General features: G+C 42.7%; 1 protein-coding gene across 3 annotated transcripts in view; it reads right to left on the bottom strand.

Moving 5' to 3' along the window:
* INPP5A (inositol polyphosphate-5-phosphatase A) overlaps window positions 1–24,256 on the bottom strand; it is a 567,250-nt gene that overhangs the window by 127,923 nt on the left and 415,071 nt on the right. For all 3 annotated transcript variants that reach the window (XM_088476881.1, XM_088476880.1, XM_088476879.1), the window contains exon 9: window positions 8,181–8,265. In XM_088476881.1, the coding sequence (XP_088333007.1) occupies window positions 8,181–8,265 (85 nt within the window). The remainder of the gene's footprint in view (window positions 1–8,180; window positions 8,266–24,256) is intronic.

Genomic DNA, 24,256 nt, shown 5'->3' with positions numbered 1-24,256 from the left:
GATCGCAAAGCAATCGCTGCGCGTGCACAGTGCAGCTACAACACATGCGCAATGGCAAACAATCGCACGATCTGCATAAAAATCTGCGTTTTGCGTACATCCCTGAATCAGGCCCAGAGTGGTCCCTTTATATAAGTACCATGTCACATCTCCAGTCCCTCACCTAAAAACTCAGATAGATGCCACTGATATGTAAAGTGACATCACTGGGACAAAAGTCCTGATACATGGGACTGTAGGACTTTTACACCTAAAGGCCCCCATACATCAGAAATTGACTGCAGCAATCGGGTAATTTGCAATCGATTGTGTATAAAAATCTTTCCCTTTTTCAATCGACTGTGGCAATTCTGCAATCGATTGAAAAAGGGAAAGATTTTTATACACAATCGATTGCAGAATTGCCACAATCGATTGAAAAAGGGAAAGATTTTTATACACAATCGATTGCAAATTGCACGATTGCTGCAATCAATTGCTGATGTATGGGGGCCTTAAGTTGGGACAGATGGGAGGGGCAATGACGTATGTTGCAGTCAGCAGGGAGGCTTGAAAATACCCTTATGCTCAGCCTGGCCAATCACAGAACAATCTCCCACCTGCCATCATCCAGAAGGGAGCAATCTCAAAGATCACATGACCCTCTCCTCAGGAACAAGCTTCCATCTGAAAGACTATGCCTCTCTAAGAAGTTTTGCAAAGGTAAGAATTATAGGAGTAGATCCTAGAGAACAGACTCCTCAGATTGATGTTAGAGAGGAACAACCCTTGCCGTCCTACATACAAGAGGAATGGCAGGGTGACTATAATATGGCATGAGTAGCAAATTCCAATACGGACATGAAGGCAGTCTGTGAATAAAGTAGAAGGACTTTAATACTCCTTTTACACCAGAGCAAAAACCTGGGTTTTTGCTGGGTCTACCCGGGTCGCAGCTCAGTGTAAAAGGGTCCCTGAAAAATAACCTGGGTCAAGTGACCCTGCAATCCAACCCAGGTAGCTACCAGGAATGGACCCAGGTAATGGTGCAGTGTAAACTGTGCAACCCGGGTTATCTGACCTGGATCATGCCTAAAATGAGCGGATTGGTGGTTGTGGAGCATTCACCTCCCACTTTTTATGACCTCACAGGTTTAGCAGGGCAGACCTGAGTTCAGTGTGAACAGGGCTGACCTGGGAGTAACCCAGATCAAAGGTGCAGTGTAAATGGGTCTGACCTGGGTCTGACCAGGGTTGGAACCATGTCCAAAAACCCAGGTCGGACCTGGGTTTTTGGTGGAAAAGAGGTATAAGAAAACCCTTCTCAGCAAAACAGCTCCTCTCACACGTTAGGTTAACAAGCCTGCAGAGATGAAGGAATCACAGAGGGAACACATAGCTCAAAGGCGTCGGACAGTAATCAGGAGTCATTCATTGTAATGTAAATGGCGCTACTAATGCATGTGACACAGGAATGTACAGAATTGAGCATGGTGCTAATAATCCCATTAGTGTCACAATAGCCCTGGGGAAGAAAAGAACAAGATCAGCCTGAGCAGCAGCAGTTACATACAAGGAGCGACTAAATGCTGAATTAAACCTCATTACACAGGAAGCCATCGGTGTACAAGGCTTCGGGTGAGACCTTATCAGCAGGTGCATCAATTAATCTGGCCACTAAGTACCTGTATGTAAAGCAAGTATAGAAGCAAAGCTATGATGCGTAATGCACTCTGCTTAATACCGAAATGATGTCCATGAACTATAATGACACAGCTGGCTCTTTATCGGACATGTCGGTTAAGCCTCAGCATAATCATCAATTACCTCTATGGGCATGTGTTCACATTTGACCGGTGATGAGAGAGATCCGTCTACTTAGCCCAAGGCACTGTATTGGTCTCGTCCAAACTGGCCACTTATGTGTGAGTCACCGTAATGCACTGTGATGTGGTCACTCAAGCTGAGCCGCAGTGTTGCAATGTATGCGACCAGCATTAGTGTTGCTTGGTCAGTCAGTAGGCCATGGACCCACCACCACCTAGCAAAAGGTGTCAGTGCTAGGGCTAGAGCCCCAGGGATAAAGGCTGCATGTAACAGCCCCAGGGCCATAAATAGGAAGAGGAACCCTTTGAAAGGCACATTAATCTTTAACACAAGTTCATTTTTGTGTTTACACAGACAGATGTTAATGATTATTGAACCCATACATCAGGCACATCTGAGGACATCATCAACTAAACAACTTCTGCCGTAATAAAATAAAAGGCTAGGTAAAAGCGCAGAAGGAAACCAGAAAGTTAACTTTCCAATAGGGCAGGTTAAAAAATAAAAGTTATTTGAGATAGCCACTTGCATACAGATTTGCTCTGCGATCCTGCTTGCTTTCAAAATAACGGAGACACCATTGGGGCACGTGTCAGACCCCATACTAATGTTTCAGCCAACCAATATCTGATCAAATATGATCAGGAGAATATACCACCTGCTGATGATTCAAGGACCTCTCGTAATCAATTTGTTTCAATCAGTCCACCAAAAAGGCCAGACCTGCTCAATACGGCTGTGATATAGAAGATCAAAATAAGTACAATATTGTACTGTATATGCTCAGCATGTCATGTGAAGGATAGGGAGCAAGAGTGCAGATAGAGGTCAGAGGGGCATTACAAAGAGTCTCTGCTCACTATATCATGTGCCCAGTGACTGGTTCCCATGGTAGTCACATGACTGTGCACAAGAGTCGGTAAAAGCAGCCTGAAGAAACTAACCAGTAGGTGTAGAATCTACTAGAAGTGCTGATAGTTTTAGGATGTTTGGGATTGTCAGAATGGGAACCATGCTCTAGTCCGATTTGGCCGTATCGGAACGACATTGCTCCAGTGTGTACCCAGCTTTACTTGTTACTCCAAACAGATATCAACATGCTCAGTCAGCTTAAAGTTGTATACCAGCAACAGCTGGTGGGTCCAATAGAAACACATTCAACAGCAATGAAAATATGCACTGTACACCCAGCACCTTCATCACGTCTTCTGCAGGAAACAAATCCTCTTTTACCCCAAATAAATCAATCAAGGACACTTGCTGTGACATGATGTCATGGGATGCAGCATTAGACACCGATGTATAGGCGGCCTTACACATTTACAGAACGGGGTCACGACCCCTGCATTTACACCTCTACTTTGAAATACAATTTTACAAACCATGATTACAGTTTATGGAGACACGCAACTATAACCAAGTAAACGCCACAAGATTCACCGGACTTCCCAGGAATATTTGGAAATAAGAATCTGAATGTGCTCGGCACATGGGATCAGCCTGTGTGGTCTTCAATAGGCTCAGTGGGAGTATAGGTTGTTCCCCCTCTGTGATTGACAGACTATCATTGAAATGGTCACTCTTACTGCCGCCTCCTCCTCTAGGACCACAGACAATAGATGTCTAAAGAAACACTCCAGTCTGCATTCACAAAAGTCATAGTTTGCTCCTAAAATAAAGTGACTCAAAGCACTTTTGGGATCTCCGCCGAGTCACTCACAGATGCGAGTCAATGAAATTAATATTACAGTATGGGACAAAAGGGAAGACAGAGCAAGAAAACATAAGGAAAAACTATTCTCACAGGGTTGTGCCCTTCAACTGATACTCGTTTGAAATTCTGTGTTCTAGAATAGTTTTCAAGCACAAACAGCAGAACGTTAATGGAGGCACCTCTTCCCATGCACCTAGTCTCTGCAGTTCACAGAAATGAGCTATAAATGTTAGACAGGTAATAGGAGTTTCCATGCTACAGACTTTCAATGCTTTTTATGTAATATTTGTTGTGAACAAGATTTTTTTATTTTATTAGTTTGTACTTCCTGTAAATATTACTAAATACATTCCTTTCTCTTCCAGCCTCCTCTTCTGTTTTCTTTTACTAAAGCCTTTATATCACTCAGGCAGAGTTTTTGGAACTCTGATAAAACAAGAAAGCGCTCTGTGGATACATATGTATCTAATGCAGAGAGCTATGTCATAACCAAGGGCAAAACATGAGTTTTACAAAGCAATAAACTACAGTGGTCTCTAGCGGACTAACAATTATATATTTTAATTTTTCACGTGTCAGAGTGTCCTGGCCATTAACCCACTAATACCTGGAGTCCCTTCAAACCAAACCAATTTTTTATGTTTCTGAAATTCCTCAGGATATTGCGGCAGATGCAGAGGGTCCAGGCTAGGGAAGCCAAACCCAGGATCGGCGGGGATCCCGGCCTAAAAATTGCCGGGATCGAAAGCCTTCAATCCTGATCCCAGCCATTGGCCATAAATGTTTTTTTTATTTTTTTAAATGCTGGGCAGCGCTGAACACCTCCACTAGAGTGCTCAGGCGCTGCCGGCTCCCCATTACCCCGACTGGCACTGCGCTCTGTGAGGACAGAGGTCACGCTGCGCAGCCCGATGCTGGCTGGACTATCCACGTGACCTACTGCTCTACAGGACACGGACGCCGCAAGTCCCGCTGGCAAGTCACTGTGGGGAGCATTTTTCTTTAAACCAGGCCAATCTTGGGTATCCCGGGATTGAAAAAAAAGCCCCAGGATTGACCTCCCTATTCAGGTCCCCAAATCGTATGTGGGATTCAGTGGCCATGAGCGAGTGGAGGTCAAGTTTTTGTAGGTTTAATAACACATGCGCTCAGCGTGACAGTCACACAATTTAGGCACAAGTGAGGGAAAGTGACCTTGGGTGAGAATGTTGCTCATTTATTCTACATTTAAATATTATACATAAGAACTATATTTTTAGAATTGATTTTCAAGATAATTGACATGTCAGTTACAACAGATCACCATAATCAGCTACCCATCAATGCAGAGCTACAGGGGGAGAATTGGATCATCTCTTTCTGACCATGATAAAGGTGTACACATTTGGTACATGGCGTTCATACTGAGACAAGAGTTACACACTGCGGGTTAATATGGGAGGTAAAATCTCGCTAGCGTTTGCTTGCACTGCTATGGGGTGTGTGAGTATCAACAAGCAATCTTAGATTTCCTGGATAACACTTGTTATAGTAGTGCGAGAGGTTCCCATGGAAACCTTGCCACTGTATCTACTGATTGGATGCCAGGGCACTAAATACAATGGGTCCTGGGCACTGCCAGTGATTCAGCCTCTCTCCAGCATTAAAGTGTGTACACCATACACAAACCAGAGTTATTAGGATATTTATAGAGTACTATGTGACCCAATAGATATATATTGGTTACATATTCACAAACATAACATTGCTATATAACCAAAGGAGTGCAATCTGGAACAATTCGAAAAACTGTTTTAGTTGGGGCAGAACAGAGACACTTTTATAATTCACAATGAACTTTTGCGAGTAAATGGTAATGGTGACCCTGCAAACCAAAGGGGGGGGGGGGGGGTGTAACATTTAAATCACCCAACAAGCCCTTGATGTGAAATGAAGGATGATTTACAGTAAGCTAATTAGCTCCAGGGCAGCATTGTCCAAAACAAGGTAGAGAAGTCTGAGCTCTCAGGGTAAACACAGCTGTTGTAGCTGTGATTAGGGGAATAATGAAGCCAGGCTACAGGTACACTATCTCCACTGTCACAGAATAGACACCAATTACAGAGGTGTAAAGGATCTAGCAATTGATTAGGTGTGCCGGGTAACAGAGCAATGAAGACGTGTTTATTTGTCCATGCTTCTGTGCAACCTAGGGCCCTGCTGCTTTCTCAGCATTTCATGCAGCAGGAATAGCAGAAGATAAAGGAGGTTTTATGAGCAGGAAATACCCATTTTAGCTTGTTTTGGACACATTGACTGCAGTGCATAAATTGTATATTCTTTTATGTGATGGTGTTGTCTTATTTGTACATTTTATGTTACAATGGAAGGATGGCACAGCTCTCCCATGCTCCTTGCATACTGCAACACAGCTGTACGGCACGACCGCTAAACCGCTAACAATTTCACCTGTGCAGATGCGGTTCCATATCTACAAAGCAACAGAACTGGCAAATCTAAAACTCAACATGCGGGGCCGGGTTTAGAACTGTTCGTACCAAGCATGAACTTGTTAAGAAATATCTATTTTATATAAATAATAATAATACTGTCATTATCTAGCAATTTTACCATTAAAACACAAAATAAGCTTAACAGCAAAAGAAACACAGGTGAGTCTTGAGATTGCTTCTGAAGGATTCTAGAGTGGAGGCCTCTCGAGCCGTGCGGGGAAGCGAGTTCCATAGAGTCAGGGTCCTAAAGCTAAAAGCTCGACTCCCAGATGAATTCAGGGAGAATCTAGGTACTGCTAATAGTCCACTATCTACAGATCGCAGTAATCGAGCAGGACAGAAAGGAGCCAGAAGCTGCTTCAGGTACCTTGGACCCTGGGTATGTAGGACTTCGAAAGACAGTAAGCCAATTTTGAAACAGATTCTCCATCTTACTGGCAGCCAGAGAAGTGAGTAGAGAATGGGTGTTATGTGACTGGATCAGGGCTGGTTGGGTAATAGCCTGGCAGCTGCATTTTAGTACCATCTGCAAGAGGTACAAATATTTGGCTGGGAGACCCAGGTAGAGGGCATTGCAGTAGTCTAAGTGTGATGTTGCAAATGTATGTATGACTTTAAAAAGATCTTCTGAGGGAATTAAGTACTTGATTCTGCCTATGTTTCTTAGACGAAAGAATGAGGACTTGTGGCTGATAAGCCACTATCCAGGACAACGTCAATATTCTGCATATGTTCTGTGTTTTGTAAGTCCAGTTGGTTGACTATGCTGTCGTTTTGTCCAGTGATGGTGAGCTCCTATCATAAAGACCTCTGTTTAACAGGATTCAGTCACAGCTATGTGGCACTCATGCTCTCCTGGCTATCAAATTACAGCTATAACTTATCTAGTAAATGTATCTCAAACCCAGTCCTCCTGTGCTAATTGACTAACACAATAGATCGGGTAGCACTGTTAGAGTTTGAGAAACACTGATCTAGTACAGTCTTTGAAATTATGGTGAGAATCGGAGTGAATGCTATAGGCAACACCTCCACTTGTCCTCTGTATAAGTTTTGATACATCTCCCCATAAGAGTGATGAACAGTGCAGAAGAAGACAAGACACTACGAGTGGGGGTCAATGGAGGAGAATGCAGAACACTATATGAGTGATAATCATAGAGAAGGCAGAAGGGCATATTGAGAGGGGAAAGAGTGGAGGAGAAGGCAGAGCACTACGATTGGGGGGAACACTGGAGGAGAAGGCAGAGCACTACGATTGGGGGAACAGTGGGGGAGAAGGCAAAGCACTATGATTGGGAAAACAGTGCACTGCAAGTGAACAGTGGGGAAGGCAGAGCACTGCGAGCGAGAGTCAGTGAAGGAGAATGCAGAGCACTATGAATGATGATCATAGAGAGAGTGGCAGAGCACTACAAGAGGGGAAACAGTGGAGGAGAAGGCAAAGACTACGAGTGGGGAAACATTGGAGGAGAAGGCAAAGACTGAGTGGGGAAAGACTGGAGGAGAAGGCAAAGACTACGAGTGGGGAAACATTGGAGGAGAAGGCAAAGACTACGAGTGGGGAAAGACTGGAGGAGAAGGCAAAGACTACAAGTGGGGAAACATTGGAGGAGAAGGCAAAGACTGAGTGGGGAAACATTGGAGGAGAAGGCAAAGACTGAGTGGGGAAACATTGGAGGAGAAGGCAAAGACTACGAGTGGGGAAAGACTGGAGGAGAAGGCAGCAGAGAACTAAGCATGGGGAACAGTGAAGGAGAAGGCGGCAGAGCATTACAAGTGGGAAACAGTGGAGGAGAAAGAAGCCGAGCACTGCAAGTGAGGAACAGAGGAGGAGGCGGCAGCAGAGCACTACGAGTGAGGAACAGTAGAGAATACGGCAGCAGGGCACTACGAGTGGGGTAACAGTGGAGGAGAAGGCAGAGCACTGTGTGGGAATGGAGGTCATGTAGGGGAAGAAGGAAGACAGCAGGGACTGAAGGCAAAGTAAACAGAGGAAGTGAAGGAAAGCTAGGATGGATAGAATGGTGGAGTGCTTATATTGCAATGGATGTACTTCGGCATGGAGGTTGTGATTGGGTGTACCGGTTTCGACGGGGAAGAGTTGTGATGGTAATGACAGATTCCAACAGCCATAATTAAAATGCATTGAATTGATTAAAGCCTACCTCTACCACCGATTTTAAATCCAGTCGAAAGTTAAAATCTCCAAAGACAAAGTAGGGAACTTTTTCAAATCGATGATCTGTAATACTGTAAGACAAGAAATGTGACAGATTTTACCTTAGGGCCATATAAAAAGCAGTTATGGAAGTGAACTATGAAACATTCTTAACTTCTGAATCTAAATACAAGAAATTACAAAACAAATTGAGTGTTAGAGCACTTAGTCTGATCAGTAACGTCGTCAGTGAAAGATCTACCTCTGCTCAAACAGAGACCACCTCACAATTCCTTATAATATAACTCAGTAGATAGTATGGAAATATAATGTTATTAAGGTCACTGATGTCCTGTGCCAGCCCCGCCCCTAACCTGTGAGGTCATGAATAGGGGGCGAGGTCATATAGAACACTGCCTGGAGCTCTCCATTGGATGCTCCAGGCAGCTCTGCAATAGCTCTACTGGCTGCTGGGTACCGTTCCAGGCACCTACATGCAACTGCCATGGGGCAGCAACGGCGCCGTCCCCAGAACGGCACGCTTTGTTAGACGGCACTGATCGCCCACCCCTAGTTACAGCCTTGTGAGAGCAGGATCCTGGCTTAGACAAGAAGCTGTCCTAGAAATATTACTATGAGCTCTATTTTCATTGTAAGACAGCAAAACTGAGAAGCAGTCTATAAATCACAATTTTCTTTCTTAAATTGTGTAGAGTTCATTTATGTGGATTATTATTATTTTTTTTTCAATGACTATTCTTGTAGAACATTTAATATGTTGATATGTATTACTTTGATTTCCTTTTATGCATTTGCTAATTATGATGTTCCCCATCTTTGTGTCTTGGTCAGTCAGGTTGTGTTTAACCTCCAGGCAGCTCCTGCTGCTAATTAAGAGACTCATATCGATAACGGCATCAGTTTTACGCCAGCTTTGTGTGGCTGTGTTCGTACTCCACTCCAAACAAAGTTAGGAGAAAATTAAATATTTGTATAAGGTAAAGCATAAAAACTGCAATGGTAATTATTTCTAAAACTCAGCTACCAGCTTGCATGGGGGTTGAGAGGACAATTTGAGGGTAATAAGAGACAGCTTTAATATTTGTTCTAAAAATATATGGACACGGTTGGTGGCGAAAAAAAACCCACATAATAAATCAAATCAGTTCATATTTTAGGGCCAAATATTAATTTCACCTTCATTGTACAATGCCAATATTAAAACATTATACAAGTCTTACTGGCCCCTAAACCCAACCATCACAGTCTCTGTAGCAAAGGATTCCAGACACTAATGTGTCACCTCTGTTATAAACCCACAGTGATAAAACGTAGAAGTAATCAGAATCGAGCCATGTCCGATCAATATTCACGGTGAGTGATGTATACCGTACAATTACTACTTGTAGCAAATGAACAGCACTTACAACTTTATCCAGCAACACATTTTTAAAGGAATGTTACACCTAACACAAATTGCCTTCTCTGAGAGAGACAGTGATCACATTCACACACAATTATATTGTTCATATCTACTGAAATTGTAACCTCTGACAGTAGCCCTTTTATATAAATGTATAGATTTTAAATAGGACAGCTGTACTTAAAATACAAATTTGCAAAATAAAACCAAAATCTGATCGGTATGATTTTGTGCAGCCTCAACGATTATCAGCAATTACAGCTTGGCTGTAGAGTCAAACAGTGGCAGTATATAACCTCTTATGTACACGCTGTCCAATCCACTGTCTCTCTTTAGAACACATTTTAACCCTTCACTGTGTGTTTAATATATATGTACTTCACTTTTTTATTTTCATTCTTTATATGCAGCTGCTCCTAACTCTCTCTTTACACTGCACTTTTCTTACTATGGCGGTGCCCTGGGGCGGCTTAGCTGGGCTGGTTTTGGGGGGCCCTGCGTTCTGGTTTTGAACCTTAGTATGTTAGTGACCTACCGGAAAGAGGTTACCTGGATATGGTGGGTAGGCCCATAACCTTGGCCATGATTATGCTAAAAACCTCTATTGATTGCAAAATTTTATTGCATTTATATATATTATTAATAATTTGGAGTTGTGCACCTGAGATTTGTCTGTTTCTGTGCCTGCAATTAGTCTCATCAGGTAGCACCTCCCATTATATATATATATATATATAGTCAGGTTGTGCAGTCCAGAAATCTTTTCCATATACAGGTTGAGTCTCCCATATCCAAATATTCCGAAATACGGAATATTCTGAAATACGGAATTTTTTTGGCATGACTGAGATAATGAAACCTTTGATTTTTGATGGTTCAATGTACACAAACTTTGTCTAAGGCACAAATTATTAAAAATATTGTATACAATTACCTTCAGGCTGTGTGTATAAGGTGTATATGAAACATAAATTAATTTTATTTCTGTACACAGACTTTGCTTGAACCACAAAATTATTGAATATATTGTATAAAATTACCTGCAGGCTGTGTGTATAAGGTGTATATAACACATAAATGCATTCTATGTGTATATTTGAGTCCTGTTCCCTACATATTTCATTATGGTATGCAATTATTCCAAAATACGGAATATTCCGTTATCCAAAATACCCCTGGTCCCAAGCATTTTGGATATGGGAGACTCAACCTGTACTCCATTTAAATGTGCTTTATTGCACATCTGAGGGAAAGGAGACGCCCTCATTCTGGGAAAGTGGAAAAGTGCAGGTGGAAAAGTATCGCGCGCGTGCCCGCTTATCCCCGTATTCAATTTGAAAGTAGGCGAAAACGGGACCCGGCAAAACTTAAACAAGCGGAAAGTACTGTCAGATTTGGGGAAATCAGCCTGACACCCCCCAAAAAATGCTCTGACATGGGGGTTCCCTATGGTACCCCCCGATTTGGCTTGCTGAAGGTATTTGTTGTTTTTAAACGGGCTCAATAGCTGCTAAATAGCGTTTTTGTATAAGTGGTGCAGAATAGTATTCAGGAGCTTTTTTTCAGAAAATAACTTATCCCAGCAAATTTGGGGTACTTGAAAATGGGGACCAGCATATTTTAAAGTTGCTAAAGTTAAGTTTTAAAAAATTGTGAAAAATCCACCTGCCACGAGCCCCTGCAATGAAAAAAACACACCTGGGGCATACTTGGGGACCCCCCTAGAGTGTAGTTCACTAGTTTTTAACTTTGTTGACCAACATTTTTTTTTTCACCCCCAAATTCAAAGTGATTTTTTGGGGTGTCCTTGTGTTTTTTTTTTTTTTAATTTTGACGCAGTTTACCTTTGGGGACTGTCTGAAGGTTGCAGGGGGGTTCCCGAAACGTTGCACCCCAAAACCCCAATTCTGCACTTTATTCCGCCTGCTATTCATAGGCGAAACTTTTCCGCCTATTAAATTGCATTGACTTTCCGCCTAGGCGAAAAGTCTTCCAAATTGAATACGGAGTAAAATCAAAACTGGCGAAAATGACGTCATCTACGAAAAGTTTTCTCCAAAAACACGCGAAAACGGCTTTTCGCTCCAAATTGAATACGGGCCTAAGTATTTTATGATCTTCTGTAATCTAGCCAAAGGGGACCAGAGAAGGGGATGGAAAATTTTACTTTACATTATGCTACTGAAAGGAGAGCTGCACCCAAATATCTCTCATGTACAACAGGATTCAGTCTCATACATCGCTCAATCAGGTTTCAAAACCAGTGAAAGGACTTTAGCAAATTTCTCTACAAAAATTTGAACTTTTCCGCCTAGGTTCTTACCACAATTCACAACACATTAACTTTAGACAAAGACATTTTGGCCTTTGCCAATTTCAGTAATTCATTTCGATTTTTGGCATTGCTCAAGGTCATTTACAGCTAACATAAAAATAATGAATGTTAGTGGAGCGTCAGAAAGGCGTGACAGATGGCTTTTTAAATAAATTGATTTTTCAAGGAAGGTATGTGCAGCTAATTTTTCCCCAAAGTCATTTTTTTTTAAATTGACACTTCTTGCCGAAGAACTGCTACTTACAGCTTCTTAACTAAATGGATATCAGAAGTCAGGAATGATGGAGTCAGGAGATGTCGGGCCAGAAACACAAAGACATCAGTTAATTAAACCTCAATTACATTACTTTTACACATTTAAGGATTTCATAAAAATGATAAGTTTTATCGCATTTACAAAGATTACACTATACCATGAAGGGAGAAGATAGACAGCCCTCAACACACACCAGCTACTGATGACTGACTGTGCATGACACTGTACTAAGGGGTAGATGTATTAAGATTTGGAGAGAGAGAAAACGTGGAGAGATAAAGTACCAATCAGCTCCTACCTGTCATTTTTCAAACAGCCTGTAAAAGTGACAGTTAGGAGCTGATTGGTTGGCAATTTATCTCCATTGACTTTCTCTCTTTTCAAAGTTTAGTAGATCCTCCCCCTATATGTTGTTCAGCAAAGACTTGTGTCACAGATTCCATACAACCCTAAAAAAAGTGGCAGAGAGAAATCGTTGCCAATTGTAAATCGCTACTGAGTATGTCAGTGCTATAAACATAAATATTAATACTTCCTAGTTGTAATGTAAAGTGGTTTTCCCACCTTCCAATTACTTTAGCTTAGTGATTTTCCTATGCTCTTCTGCATCTTTTACTAAGTATATTACTTGATTTTTCTGGCTTCTGTCTTGTCCAGAAGTCCTTTATATATATCATCCAGACAGACACTTATTTTGCTCGCTCTTGGATTTGAAACAAAAAACTGTACCCATTAAACAATTGTATCCAGTACACAAAACATAACTGTATCCAAAAATAAACTACCCTGCCCAGTACAAAAGGTATTGATGAAAAAATATAAAAGCAACATATTAAAGTTGCAAGATGGAGTGATCAAACTATTACTTACATTGTCAGTAGGTGTGAATGTGGGAAACCCATTGAACATTACTTTTTTTTTTTTTTAAGACGACATGTGCCTCAGACAATATTTTAAAATAAATAGCTATAAACGTGTATGGGATGATCTTCATATCTAGACACATTACTACACAATAGGACCAATTCAACTGCATTATATGGTCCAATGTGCCTAAAGTTGCACTTCTGATTAGCCATGAGATTTATCATCTTTTCACTACAAAGATAGACTACAAGCTCCATGTGCCTTTATATTGGTCATAACCGCCATAGCCCCCTTCTTCACAACATCACACAGCACTCTCAGCTTACGGTGTATACACACACGGTCAGATTTTCCTTCAGATTTGTACAATAACGATTTGAAAAATCGTTCATATCCGAAAGAAAATCGGACATGTGTCCCTGCAACGATGAACGATGCGCGTTCCCGTTTGTCAGATAACTATATCTGACATCTGATGCGTTTGCAGTTAGATTTGGTCGATTTTCATTCATTTTAATACTGTAAAAAAAAAAAAAAGAAGATTGTTCGTAGTTCATGAAATAGTTGGCAAAAATCGGTCGTAGTTCATCGTTCGTCTGACAGATATGACCGTGTGTATGCACCATAAGGCGAAAAATAAACATCAGAACCCTGAGAACAAATAAGGTGCAACATTGTAACTCTCAGAGCGAATGGAGTGAGACCGCTATTTTGCTACTCAACTCGGGGATGTCAATAAAAACGGGCAGTTACCTACAGCAAGCAATCAGATTGTAGCTGTGATTTGTAAGCTGTGTAGGAAAGGAGTACTAACATGTGATTGGTGGAATGTGAAAGTAAGGTGCTCCAAAGACATCCCATTATGGAGCAAAATGAGTCATGTGACAAGAGGACTGGGACTGTTTATTCTGTTCCCCAGACACAGCAGCAGGAAAAAAAACCAATCAACAACTTCTAAATCAAAAGTGGGCAACCAGCTGCTGTGAAACTACACATCCCAGCCTGCCCTGACACAGATTTAGCATGGCCTAACAGATCACCTGTGGCAGGTCAGGCTGGGGTGTGTAGCTTCATAGCAGCTGGAGTGCCACAGGTTGCCTAACATTGTTCTGGATCAGTGGTTCTCAAACTCTGTCCTCAGGACCCCACAGAGGTCACGTTTTCCAGGTCAACCAGCAGGTGCACAGGTGTATTCATTACTCACCGGCACATTTTAAAAGATCCACAGATGGAGCTAAATTATTTCACTTGTGATTCTGTGAGACGACCTGGAAAACATGCACTGTTTGGGGTCCTGAGGACAGAGTTTGAGACCAGGGATGGGGAACCTCCTGCCCGGGGGCCGTACAAGGCCCTCGGAATAATTTGGTATGGCCCTCTGAGCTTTTTTCTGCTAGTCTCATCTGGCTAGCAGGGTGCCTGGAATGGCACCTGCAGCCAGAATCTATGTAGCAGTGCCGCCTGGAAAGTCCTTAGGACACTTCATACAGACAAATCGCTGCCCTTACAGCTCCCTGGAGCATCCTCAAGATACTCCGGGCATTGCTGTAACCACCTGCAATTGTGGCCCCGCCCCCATGTGACATCACACGGAGGGGGCATGGCCTAAAGCAGGCCTGCAAATAATGTTATATCAAATGGCCCACGGCAGAAAAATTGTGTGGCCACACCCCTTTCTTGATACCATGCCCTATTTTTCGGCGCGTATTGTCCCTTTATAAAAGATGGGAGGGAATTTGCAGGTGGGGGGGCACAGCATACCCTAGCACCGGCCCTGCGCAGGGTTGCGATTTAACCACATAGGAAGTAGTTTTAAATATGTACAAAGGGCAGAAGCAGCACAACAGATCTTGGCGTTAAAAAGAAAAAAAAAAAGTCGCCATCGGTGCATCATAGCACTTCATAGACAGATTCAGACTCAATTGCGCACAAATGTACAAGTGTTGCATATCAAATTCATCAGTGCAGTATCATTAAGCGGTTTTGTCGTATTGCGACTAAGGGCCATATCCAATTAGCCGCGGTAAATTACAGTGGCCAATTAGCACTCCCAGGGCTCGCTCAGGGCTATCCAATTAGCCCCATAGTCGACCTGACGATGGCACTTATCGTTTCTCTTTTTTTTTCGGGACCTGATGTGTCCCGAAAAATAATCCACGATAAGTGCCTTTTTTCAGCCAAAAAAAGGCGAGAACACCTAGGGCCGCGAGCTTATCGCGGCTCCTATGTGTTAACGGGCGAAATATCCTAATAAAATATCTGCGAAAATCACGGGGATCAATTAGCGCCCGAACAGGAGGGGGCTGCTCCATGCAGTTCTTGTCCTGAATCTTCTGGTTATGTAATTGACATTGAAAAAGTTAAATTTGCCAGTTGAAAATTTGCATCAATCAAAGCTTTGCGATGTCGCACTGACTTAATATGCCACAAGTTTGTCCCAACAGGGATAAGATCGCCACAGGTTTGTCCCAACAGGGATAAGATCGCCACATCACAGGCTGTTATGGTTAGCCAATGAACGGCGAGATTTGTTTTCCTGTGAGAGAGCATGTGTGCACCTCACTTTAACCATACATGGACAACCTAGGGGAGATCTTCATGCCGCTGCTCTGATAACGAAGACCTCACAGTGGGCGGGATGCATCCTGCCAATGATCACATGCATACCGGCATTTAGTAACGCTGTATGCGTGAACATTTCAAAAATAGGACAGCTCTAAGATAAGATAAGAGCTGTCCATTGCGGTGTGGGGACTTCTGGGTTTATGTCTCCTGAGCATACGTGAGCCGCGGGGGATCCTGGGAGGGATCCTATTGGATTCTCCACGGGGAAAACTTCAAGCGGCAGCCCATAGGCTTATATTAGTCAAAGCCATCTATAGAACAGCATGGTGCATACGGCAATTGTGGTCAAAGCATTTTCTGAGGTTTGACCACATTTTTAGTGTTGATGCATCGTGCCCATTGTGTCTTTTATAAGGGGAGAAGATATCAATCTGCTATCTTAAATATAGAATTGGACATAGAAACATAGAATTTGACTGAAGATCAGACCCACTTGGCCAATCCAGTCTGCCCATTGGTGCGTGGGGGCGGGCAGTAGAGCAGACAAGCGGCGTAGAGACAGCACAGAGAGCAAGGACTGTTTCCGGTGAGCACGCACTTCCCTTTAACTCTAATTAAACCTTTTAATAGAAGTTACCATCAGGGTGGGCCGTGTGTACAGTGTCCAGCACCTGTGCTAGACGGACACTGTACACTATTATAGAACAGATCACCTAAAGCCCCTATCTATTAATAAGGCATAATATAGTCACAAGTAATATTGTGCATTAGATGTGGAGTTTTTTTTAGCAGTATTCAGTATCAAGAGGTTATGATGGCCAGAATGTTATGGCTAAGATCAGGAAAGATAAGACTCGTTTTAGTATAAATAAATACAAAAAGCCATGATATATTAATACGGCATCCCCCTGGCTTGCAGCTTTATTACCGCCGCTAAGGATTGTATAAAATGTTATTGCATGGAAAAGTCATAAGTTGTCCCTGCGAGGGCATCCATTGGTGAGCAGTACAAGGGATACATCATAACAATACGTGGCAAGATAGCATGATTCATTCCATAAAGGGTGAGCAGGAGGTTAACTAGTAACAATGTTAGCTGTATATAACAATATCACAATACATCACCAGGAGAGCTCAAAAAAGGCAAATTATCTAATGGCTGTCAAAAATCTGCAGGAAGTTTAAAGGGACCATTTCATCAAAAGCTAGCATGTGTCTAAGTAACAGAATATACTCTCCAAATCAGGAAAACATTTCACAATTTGAAAAGTACCTTTAGCCTTACAATACTTATGCGTATACATTATATTTGGGAACGTTTCTCTACCTCCCTCCGGCAGTAATAGCCACTAGGATATCTTTCTGATAACAAATCTAACTAACAGGGGGACACAAAATTATGACAAATTCAAGCAAAACAAAGTGCTACATTATTATAAGGTGCAAAAAATTGATCTCTGAACCAATACCATCCACTTTAGATAAACCTTATGGAAAGTAATTACAAAAAAAAAAAAAAAACACAGACATACATGGTCTTTGACCCTTTTCAAAAATATATTTTTTTCAAATTTGTCATTATATTTGCACTAAAGAGGTTTGACAAAAATTTCCATCGTACAATTTTGTTCCACACGAGCACAAAACAGTCAGTAGACCAGCAGGAGTGACTGTGATTCCATAGGATCTTTACATATGCATGAAAACTCTGATAAATACCAGCATTTAATGTGGGAGGTGACGGAGCATAATTCAATGTGACAAGGGGCACACTGATTTAGCTAAACTGTTTCTCAGGGCACTTTGTAAGGAGGATCATCTGTATTATTCCTTTAATAGCCATGCCTAATGCAATAGCCTGGAGGGTTTTGTCCCAGCCCAAGGTATCAGCTGCAGGTCAGAAGGTAACATACTGTTTACACGATTATTTCCTAAAGCACTTATCTAGCATTCGGTGTGAAAGTTGACTTTACGGTTTTGTAAGGGGACCCAAAGAATTGAAGGAATGGGAAAAATTAGCCACACTGAGTTAGAGCTGAATAGCTAAGTTGGGAGGTCTGAATAAGCCCCACTGTGGCTCCCAGCGGGGAACATTATTAGTCGCGTCACTGCAGTTCAATCAAGCAAACCACAACAGTGTCACCAACATTCCCACACAAAGACAAAGTTCTTCACACAGTCTATAAACATGCTTCCCCTGGCCAATTCATCCTGCTCTGACACCAATGAAAGGATTCTCATTGCTTGCTACTTTTTTTTTTTTTTAAATTAAACTACAACTAAAAAAAAATATATATATATGCTAGATGTTCTGAATAGAACATTGATGGGAAGTATGTTCTATTCAGCCCATCTAGCTAATATTTGTTGTTTCGGACTTTGTGGTTGTTGTGTGAGTTTAAGTTTTTTAAACACTTGGGTATTGAGAAACCTGATGAATCTCACCAGCCCTGTACTCACCAGATGTACTGCACAATGAGCATCGATGGGCAAAGTACAGCTGTGTCAGGTAGATGAATACTGTATTACAGTTACATTCCATACCTCGATAATTCTAGACCAGTGAACCCCTCAAGATGATCAAGTACTTACAAGGGGTAAAAAGTACACATATGGACACGTTTATGGTAGTGGTCTATGATAAAAGGATGAACAGCTAATCATCAATCTGCTGTTTGGGATATGAAAATCTGGCATTGGTTCTAAGCTGTCACAATATGGTTGATGTTACAGATTTTACAAAGAAAATAGAGGGGTGTTTGAAACGCCTGACACTCAAATAGAGACAGTTCGTTCCTATAGGACAGTATTAGCATATGAGGTTTGCTAACACAGCCATGTCCAGGGACAGACTGGCCACCTGGGACCTCTGGCAAATGCCAGATGGACCTGCCCAGTGGGCAGTTTGGAGGCCTGGCCCGAGCAGCTCCATTTTCCAGTGCTCTGTTCAGTGGTATGAATGTAAGGCGTGATGTCATGTCATGTTACGTATATTGGGGGAGGTCTGAGAGGTGCCAAGAGGGGGACGCCAGGACCCGAACACAGTCTCTGTGCGCTTTAAGTGCCGGGACGACTTTTAGTCCCAGCCCGACCATGGTCACATCAAATGCAGTGTAGAGGCAAACACTCATGATTAGAGCATTCTTCAATGGTGACTTTGGGAGGTTTTGGTGATCTATTTGGAACAATTTAAATTATGAGCATAGGGTGGGTTGTTTTTCCATTAACAGGCACAGTAACAGTGATGTTTATGTGGCCACCAATTGTCTGCATCTGCCCAATCACTAGTTAAAACAAACAATACAAATCCACTAGAAAGCACTCGTCTCCTGCCCACTGTTGTGCTAGAAGCAAAATCGGCACAGATACAAATCAAGTGAATCACTGTCATTGTGTGATCACACAAACACACACACAAAATAGACCCTTCCTCCAAACAGACTTTATTTTCCTGGCAACTTGAGAGATGCGATTACCATTAAGCTCACTTGCTCAGCCTTTTGATCTAGAAACTCCATTTAAATATGAATCTTGTGAAAGTAGTTGGGTGCAGACTTAGTGGAACTTCTTTGCATTCTGCCAGTTCAGCGAGGGGTAGAGAGGACCGTGTATGGACTGGGACAATGGAGAATTTTGCATAGCAGCTAGGTGCAAGGGGACTGTCCACATTTACAAAGAGACTCTCTCTAGCCAGCAGTATTGTTAAGTGAAGGTCACCTAAAGGTGACTGGACAAAGCCCCATCTAATCAGAGCTGGAGAAATTCTTTTCCGTTACCTTCTCCCTTAGAGCCGGCTGGTAAAAGCTGTATTGTAGACTGGGATATTGGATGGATAACCACTCTCCTGCTTTACCCAACCAATACCATTCTGCTCCCAGACCTGATCTGTAGCACTAGTAGCTAGGGGCACTTGGACATTACAGTATAGGTATAACATCGGGAAATTAAGTAGGCTTGTAAATAAACACACATTTTTAATGGTCATTTTTCATTGCTTCTTTTTGCATAGTCAATAAGAGGTGGAAATACTGTATGTAGAATTTTTTTAAAAACACAAATTGGCAGCGATCATCCTGTGCCCATCATACTGCAGACAGAGCTTCTGCAATGTTGCCATTAGTGGGATAAATCACAAGGAAACCTCAGCTATAGAGTAAAGAGGGACAGTGCCTCTAGTGGCCAAAGATGAAGGGAGAAAGTTTAAATATTTGCTAAAACTTAAAGTGCAGTAGGTTTTAAACAATGTATCAGACAGAGGAGTAACCATGGGTAAATAAGGGAAAGTACAGCTACATTTTTCTTTCCAGAATTCAGGTGTAATCATTAAAAAGGACACATTAACCTGTTAGTCCCAAAACTATATATATATCTACATATATATATATATATCTATCTATATCTGCTGCTGTGTGAATACATGGACATATATACACACCCTATGTGGCATTCCTTCCTGAAAGTGTGTCTTGCCCACTGCAGCCACACCCATGCCAACAGGTGCATAAAGTCAAGCATGCAGCCATGCACTCTACATAGACAAAGTTTAGCACTAGATTGGGCTGTACCAAGTAGCTCAGTGACAATAAACATGGCACAGTCATCGTGTGCCACCTTTCCAACAAGTCACTTTGTCAAATGACTGGTCAAGATAAAAACTATAAAGTTTGGTGGAGGAGGAATAATGGTCTGGGGCATGGTTTGTATAAGTGTAAAGTTGCTGTATTTTTTTTTCTTTTGCTCCCAACTCAGAATCAGCTCCTAAATGTCTGTAATTAAACAGACAAGTAAGAAACCAGAGTGTATAGAGGAAACGTAGGGAGCACAGCAGCTTCTCTTACTGTATAGTACAATGGAGGTTTTATAGTGACTCCTAGTGGAAAAACAGTAGATCTACATAAGAGATTCTGAAGCTCTATTTGGTCCATTAACCACTAGAAAGACTCAAGATATAAACCGCATAGAAATAAAAGCTTGAAAAAGCAAATTTTAACAATTAACTGAAAAGAAAAAGAAAAACTTGTATATAATATAAAGGGAACAGGTATACAGATTTTAGAATTAGGTGAGAAGTTATGGGGCTGTATACTTTCGGAATTGGTATGATATGCCGGCGGCTGAAATCCCAACACTGGAAGCCCGCATGGTGCAGAAACCCGACAGCGGTAGGCAAGTATCCTAACCTCCCCCTCCCATGGGGTGCCTAAACCTAAACTCCACCCAGTGGTGCCTAACCCTAACCCCCCCCTTCCCCTAGCCTAACCCTAAGCCTCCCCGGGGGTGCCTAGACCTAAACTCCACCCAGTGGTGCCTAACCCTAACCCCCCCCTTCCCCTAGCCTAACCCTAACCCTCCCCCTAGCCTAACCCTCCCCGGGGGTGCCTAAACCTAATCTCCCCCCGGAGGTGGCTAAACCTATTACCCCCCCCCCCCCCCCCCCCGGGGACAGAGCAGTTTACTTACCCATCCGGACAATCGGGATTCCAGCGCTTCGAGATGCCGACGTCTGTATCCTGTTCACCTTCGGGATATTGGTATCGGTATATTGATGCCCGGCATTCCGTCCGCCGGCAATATGACTGCATCCCCTTTCCAACAGGTCACAGAGATCAAATACAATATCTACTAATCTACTATTTGTAAACATTTATAATAGGAGATGCATTATTCCTTACACAAGTTTTCCCAAGAAAAAAGACATGTCATTATAAATGTTTCAATTAGAAGCACTGACACTAGAAGCCAATGTATACACATATATTGCTTACATGAGCCCTTGCTCATGTAATATCGGCGTTACTTACATGAGACAAAAATTATTTATGGAGAAGAAAAATATTTATACATACACACACACATATATATACATACATATATATATACATATATATATATACACACACACACACAGTCAGGTGCATATATATTGGGACATTGACAGAATTTTCATATTTTGGCCTCTATTCACCACCACAATGACTTTGAAATGAAACAAACAAGATGTGCTATAACTGCAGACTTTCAGATTTAATTTGAGGGTAATTACATCCAAATCGGGTGAACTGTGTTGGAATTACAACGGTTTCTATATATGCCTCTCACTTTTTAAGGGGCCAAAAGTAATGGGACTATCAACTCAAAAGCTATTTCATGGACAGATGTGGGCTATTCCCTCGCTATTTCATTATTAATCAGGTAAAAAAAGTCTGGAGTTGATTCTAGGTATGACATTTGCATTTGGAATCAGTTGCTGTCGACTCTCAATATGAGATCCAAAGAGCTGTCACTATATCAGTGAAGCAAGCCATCATTATGTTTGGAACATTCTTAAAAAGACAGAATGCACCGGAGAGCTCAGCAACACCAAAAGACCCAGAAGACCACGGAAAACAACTGTGGATGGCAGAAGAATTATTTCCCTGGTGAAGAAAAACCCCTTCACAACAGTTGGCCAAATCAAGGACACTCTCCAGGAGGTAGGTGTATATGTGTCAAAGTCAAAAATCAAGAGAAGACTTCACAAGAGTGAATATAGAGGGTTTACCACAAGATGTAAACCATTGGTTGAGCCTCAAAAACAGGAAGACCAGATTAGAGATTGCCAAACAACATCTAAAAAAAAAGGCCATTACAGTTCTGGAACAACATCCTATGGACAGATGAGACAAAGATCAACTTGTACCAGAGTGATGGGAAGAGAAGAGTATGGAGAAGGAAAGGAACTACTCATGATCCAAAACATACTACCTCATCAGTCAGGGGCTGGCTGGCAACTTTTAGCCTGGGGGGCAAATGCATGCAAGCGGCCCTGACAAGTATGGATGACACCCTGCCATCCGACCCTCTGTAAGCAGATATGTGGGGCCCCTCCAGCCATATGTTTCTTTTTGAACCTATTACAGGTCAGAGAGGTTTTCTGCTTTACGTGTAAAAGTGAAATCACAGACCTACTTTGCTTTTCCTCACACACTAGGTGGTAACGTAACAAGAGGGATTGCTCATTATGGGTGATGACAGGGTTTATATATAAGCTTTTTGTTATTGACGCTTTGTTTCACACACAAAAAAATCACTGGCCCAGTGATTGCGCTGAGTGACAAAATATGTGGGTCCCAGGGACCTCCACTTAAAAAAAAATAGGGTCCTACCTGACCATTTCTGGGTCCCATCACAATTTATGTTTTAGCGTTCCCCATATACCACTACACATCCCCACATATCCCTAGAATGCCAAGCTGATACCCCCAATAGCATGGTATTGTCTAGATTCACTTCAAGGAGAGGGCCCTGACGTTATCAGCTACTGTCCAACGTTATTTCCTACCATCCAAGTGGGCACAGAGGGGAAATGCAATATTGCAGCGAGCCACCGAGCCTGAAGCGTGGCGAGCATGGCGAGGGAACAAGTTTCTTCTTTAGGCGGCCTTTATGGGCATGGAACTGCACTTCCACCCTCATTCACATCACTTCCAGGTCCCTAGCGCAAAGGGGAAATCAGCTCTACCCAATAGCATCAGCTTTATACCTAGAGGTCAGACTGCAGTCCCCATTGACATTAATGGGGACTGCAGTCTGCTACGGTAGTTAACCTTCTGCAGGAGATTTCTGTGAAATCTTCTGCATTAGACTGTTCTTACATAGCGGTGATGCATAAAATTATGCAGAAACTGTAGCATAATTTTATGAAAAGCGACGAACCAATAAATACCGTACATTATAAAAATATACCAAAAAGATTTTGTTCTCTTACCTTTGAACAAAAATGCTCAAGGAATTCTCTGCATCTAGCTGTGCACTCTTCTGTCATTTTATTCTGTGGGAGCTGGATGAGGGTGGCTGCGCTCATGCTTATGGCTCCTCGTCTTCTTGATGTGTGGGAGGCAGAGCTGGGGACAGGTGTAGGAGGTAGGAAGCCGGGCACAGAAGTAGCAGGTGGGGAGCCAGGGACAAGAGTAGTAGGTGGAAGTAGGGGACCGGAGTAGGAGGCGGAGCAGGGAATAGGAGGTGAGGAGCCGGTTATACTGTAGGAGGAATCGAGGAGGGGAACTGGGAGCAGGAGGGGTAGGCAGGGACAGGAGAAGGGACTGGGTGCCACTTGGTATTAGAGGGGAAGGGGAGCCCCATAAAGGAGATGGTAGAGGTGAGCTGGGGATAAAAGTAGGTAGGGACAGGAAAAAAGGGTGGGTGCCACTGGGCATTAGAGTGGGTGTGGAGCTACATACAGAGGAGGTGGAGAGGACCTGGGCACAAAAGGAGTAGGCAGGGACAGGAGAAAGAGCTGGGCTCCGGGTATTAAATGTTAAGGAAAGCCACATACTGTACAGGAGGAGGTGGAGGGGGAGCTAGGAACAGGAAGAGTAGGTAGGGACAGAAGAAGGGGCTGGGTGCCACCGGGTATTAGAGGATGTGGGGAGCTGGGGACAAATGGAATAGACAGGGGCAGTAGAAGGAGCTGGCTGACTGGGTATTAGGAATGGAGGGGAGGCGGGCATTACAGGCAGAAAGCCAGGGATTACTGGAGGCCAGGTGCGTTGCGGTATTCTCACCTGCATTCGCAGCAGGCACCTGTATTTCATAACACTTTAAGCTATGGCCGCGCTGTCCTCTGGCAGGGGAAACGAGAGACTGAGGGCAGAGCCA

This window comes from Taudactylus pleione, unplaced genomic scaffold, assembly GCF_031769625.1.
Source record: "Taudactylus pleione unplaced genomic scaffold, aTauple2 ptg000198l, whole genome shotgun sequence".
NCBI classification, from domain to species: Eukaryota; Metazoa; Chordata; class Amphibia; order Anura; family Myobatrachidae; genus Taudactylus; species Taudactylus pleione.
This window is presented reverse-complemented; position numbering and strand designations above follow the sequence as displayed.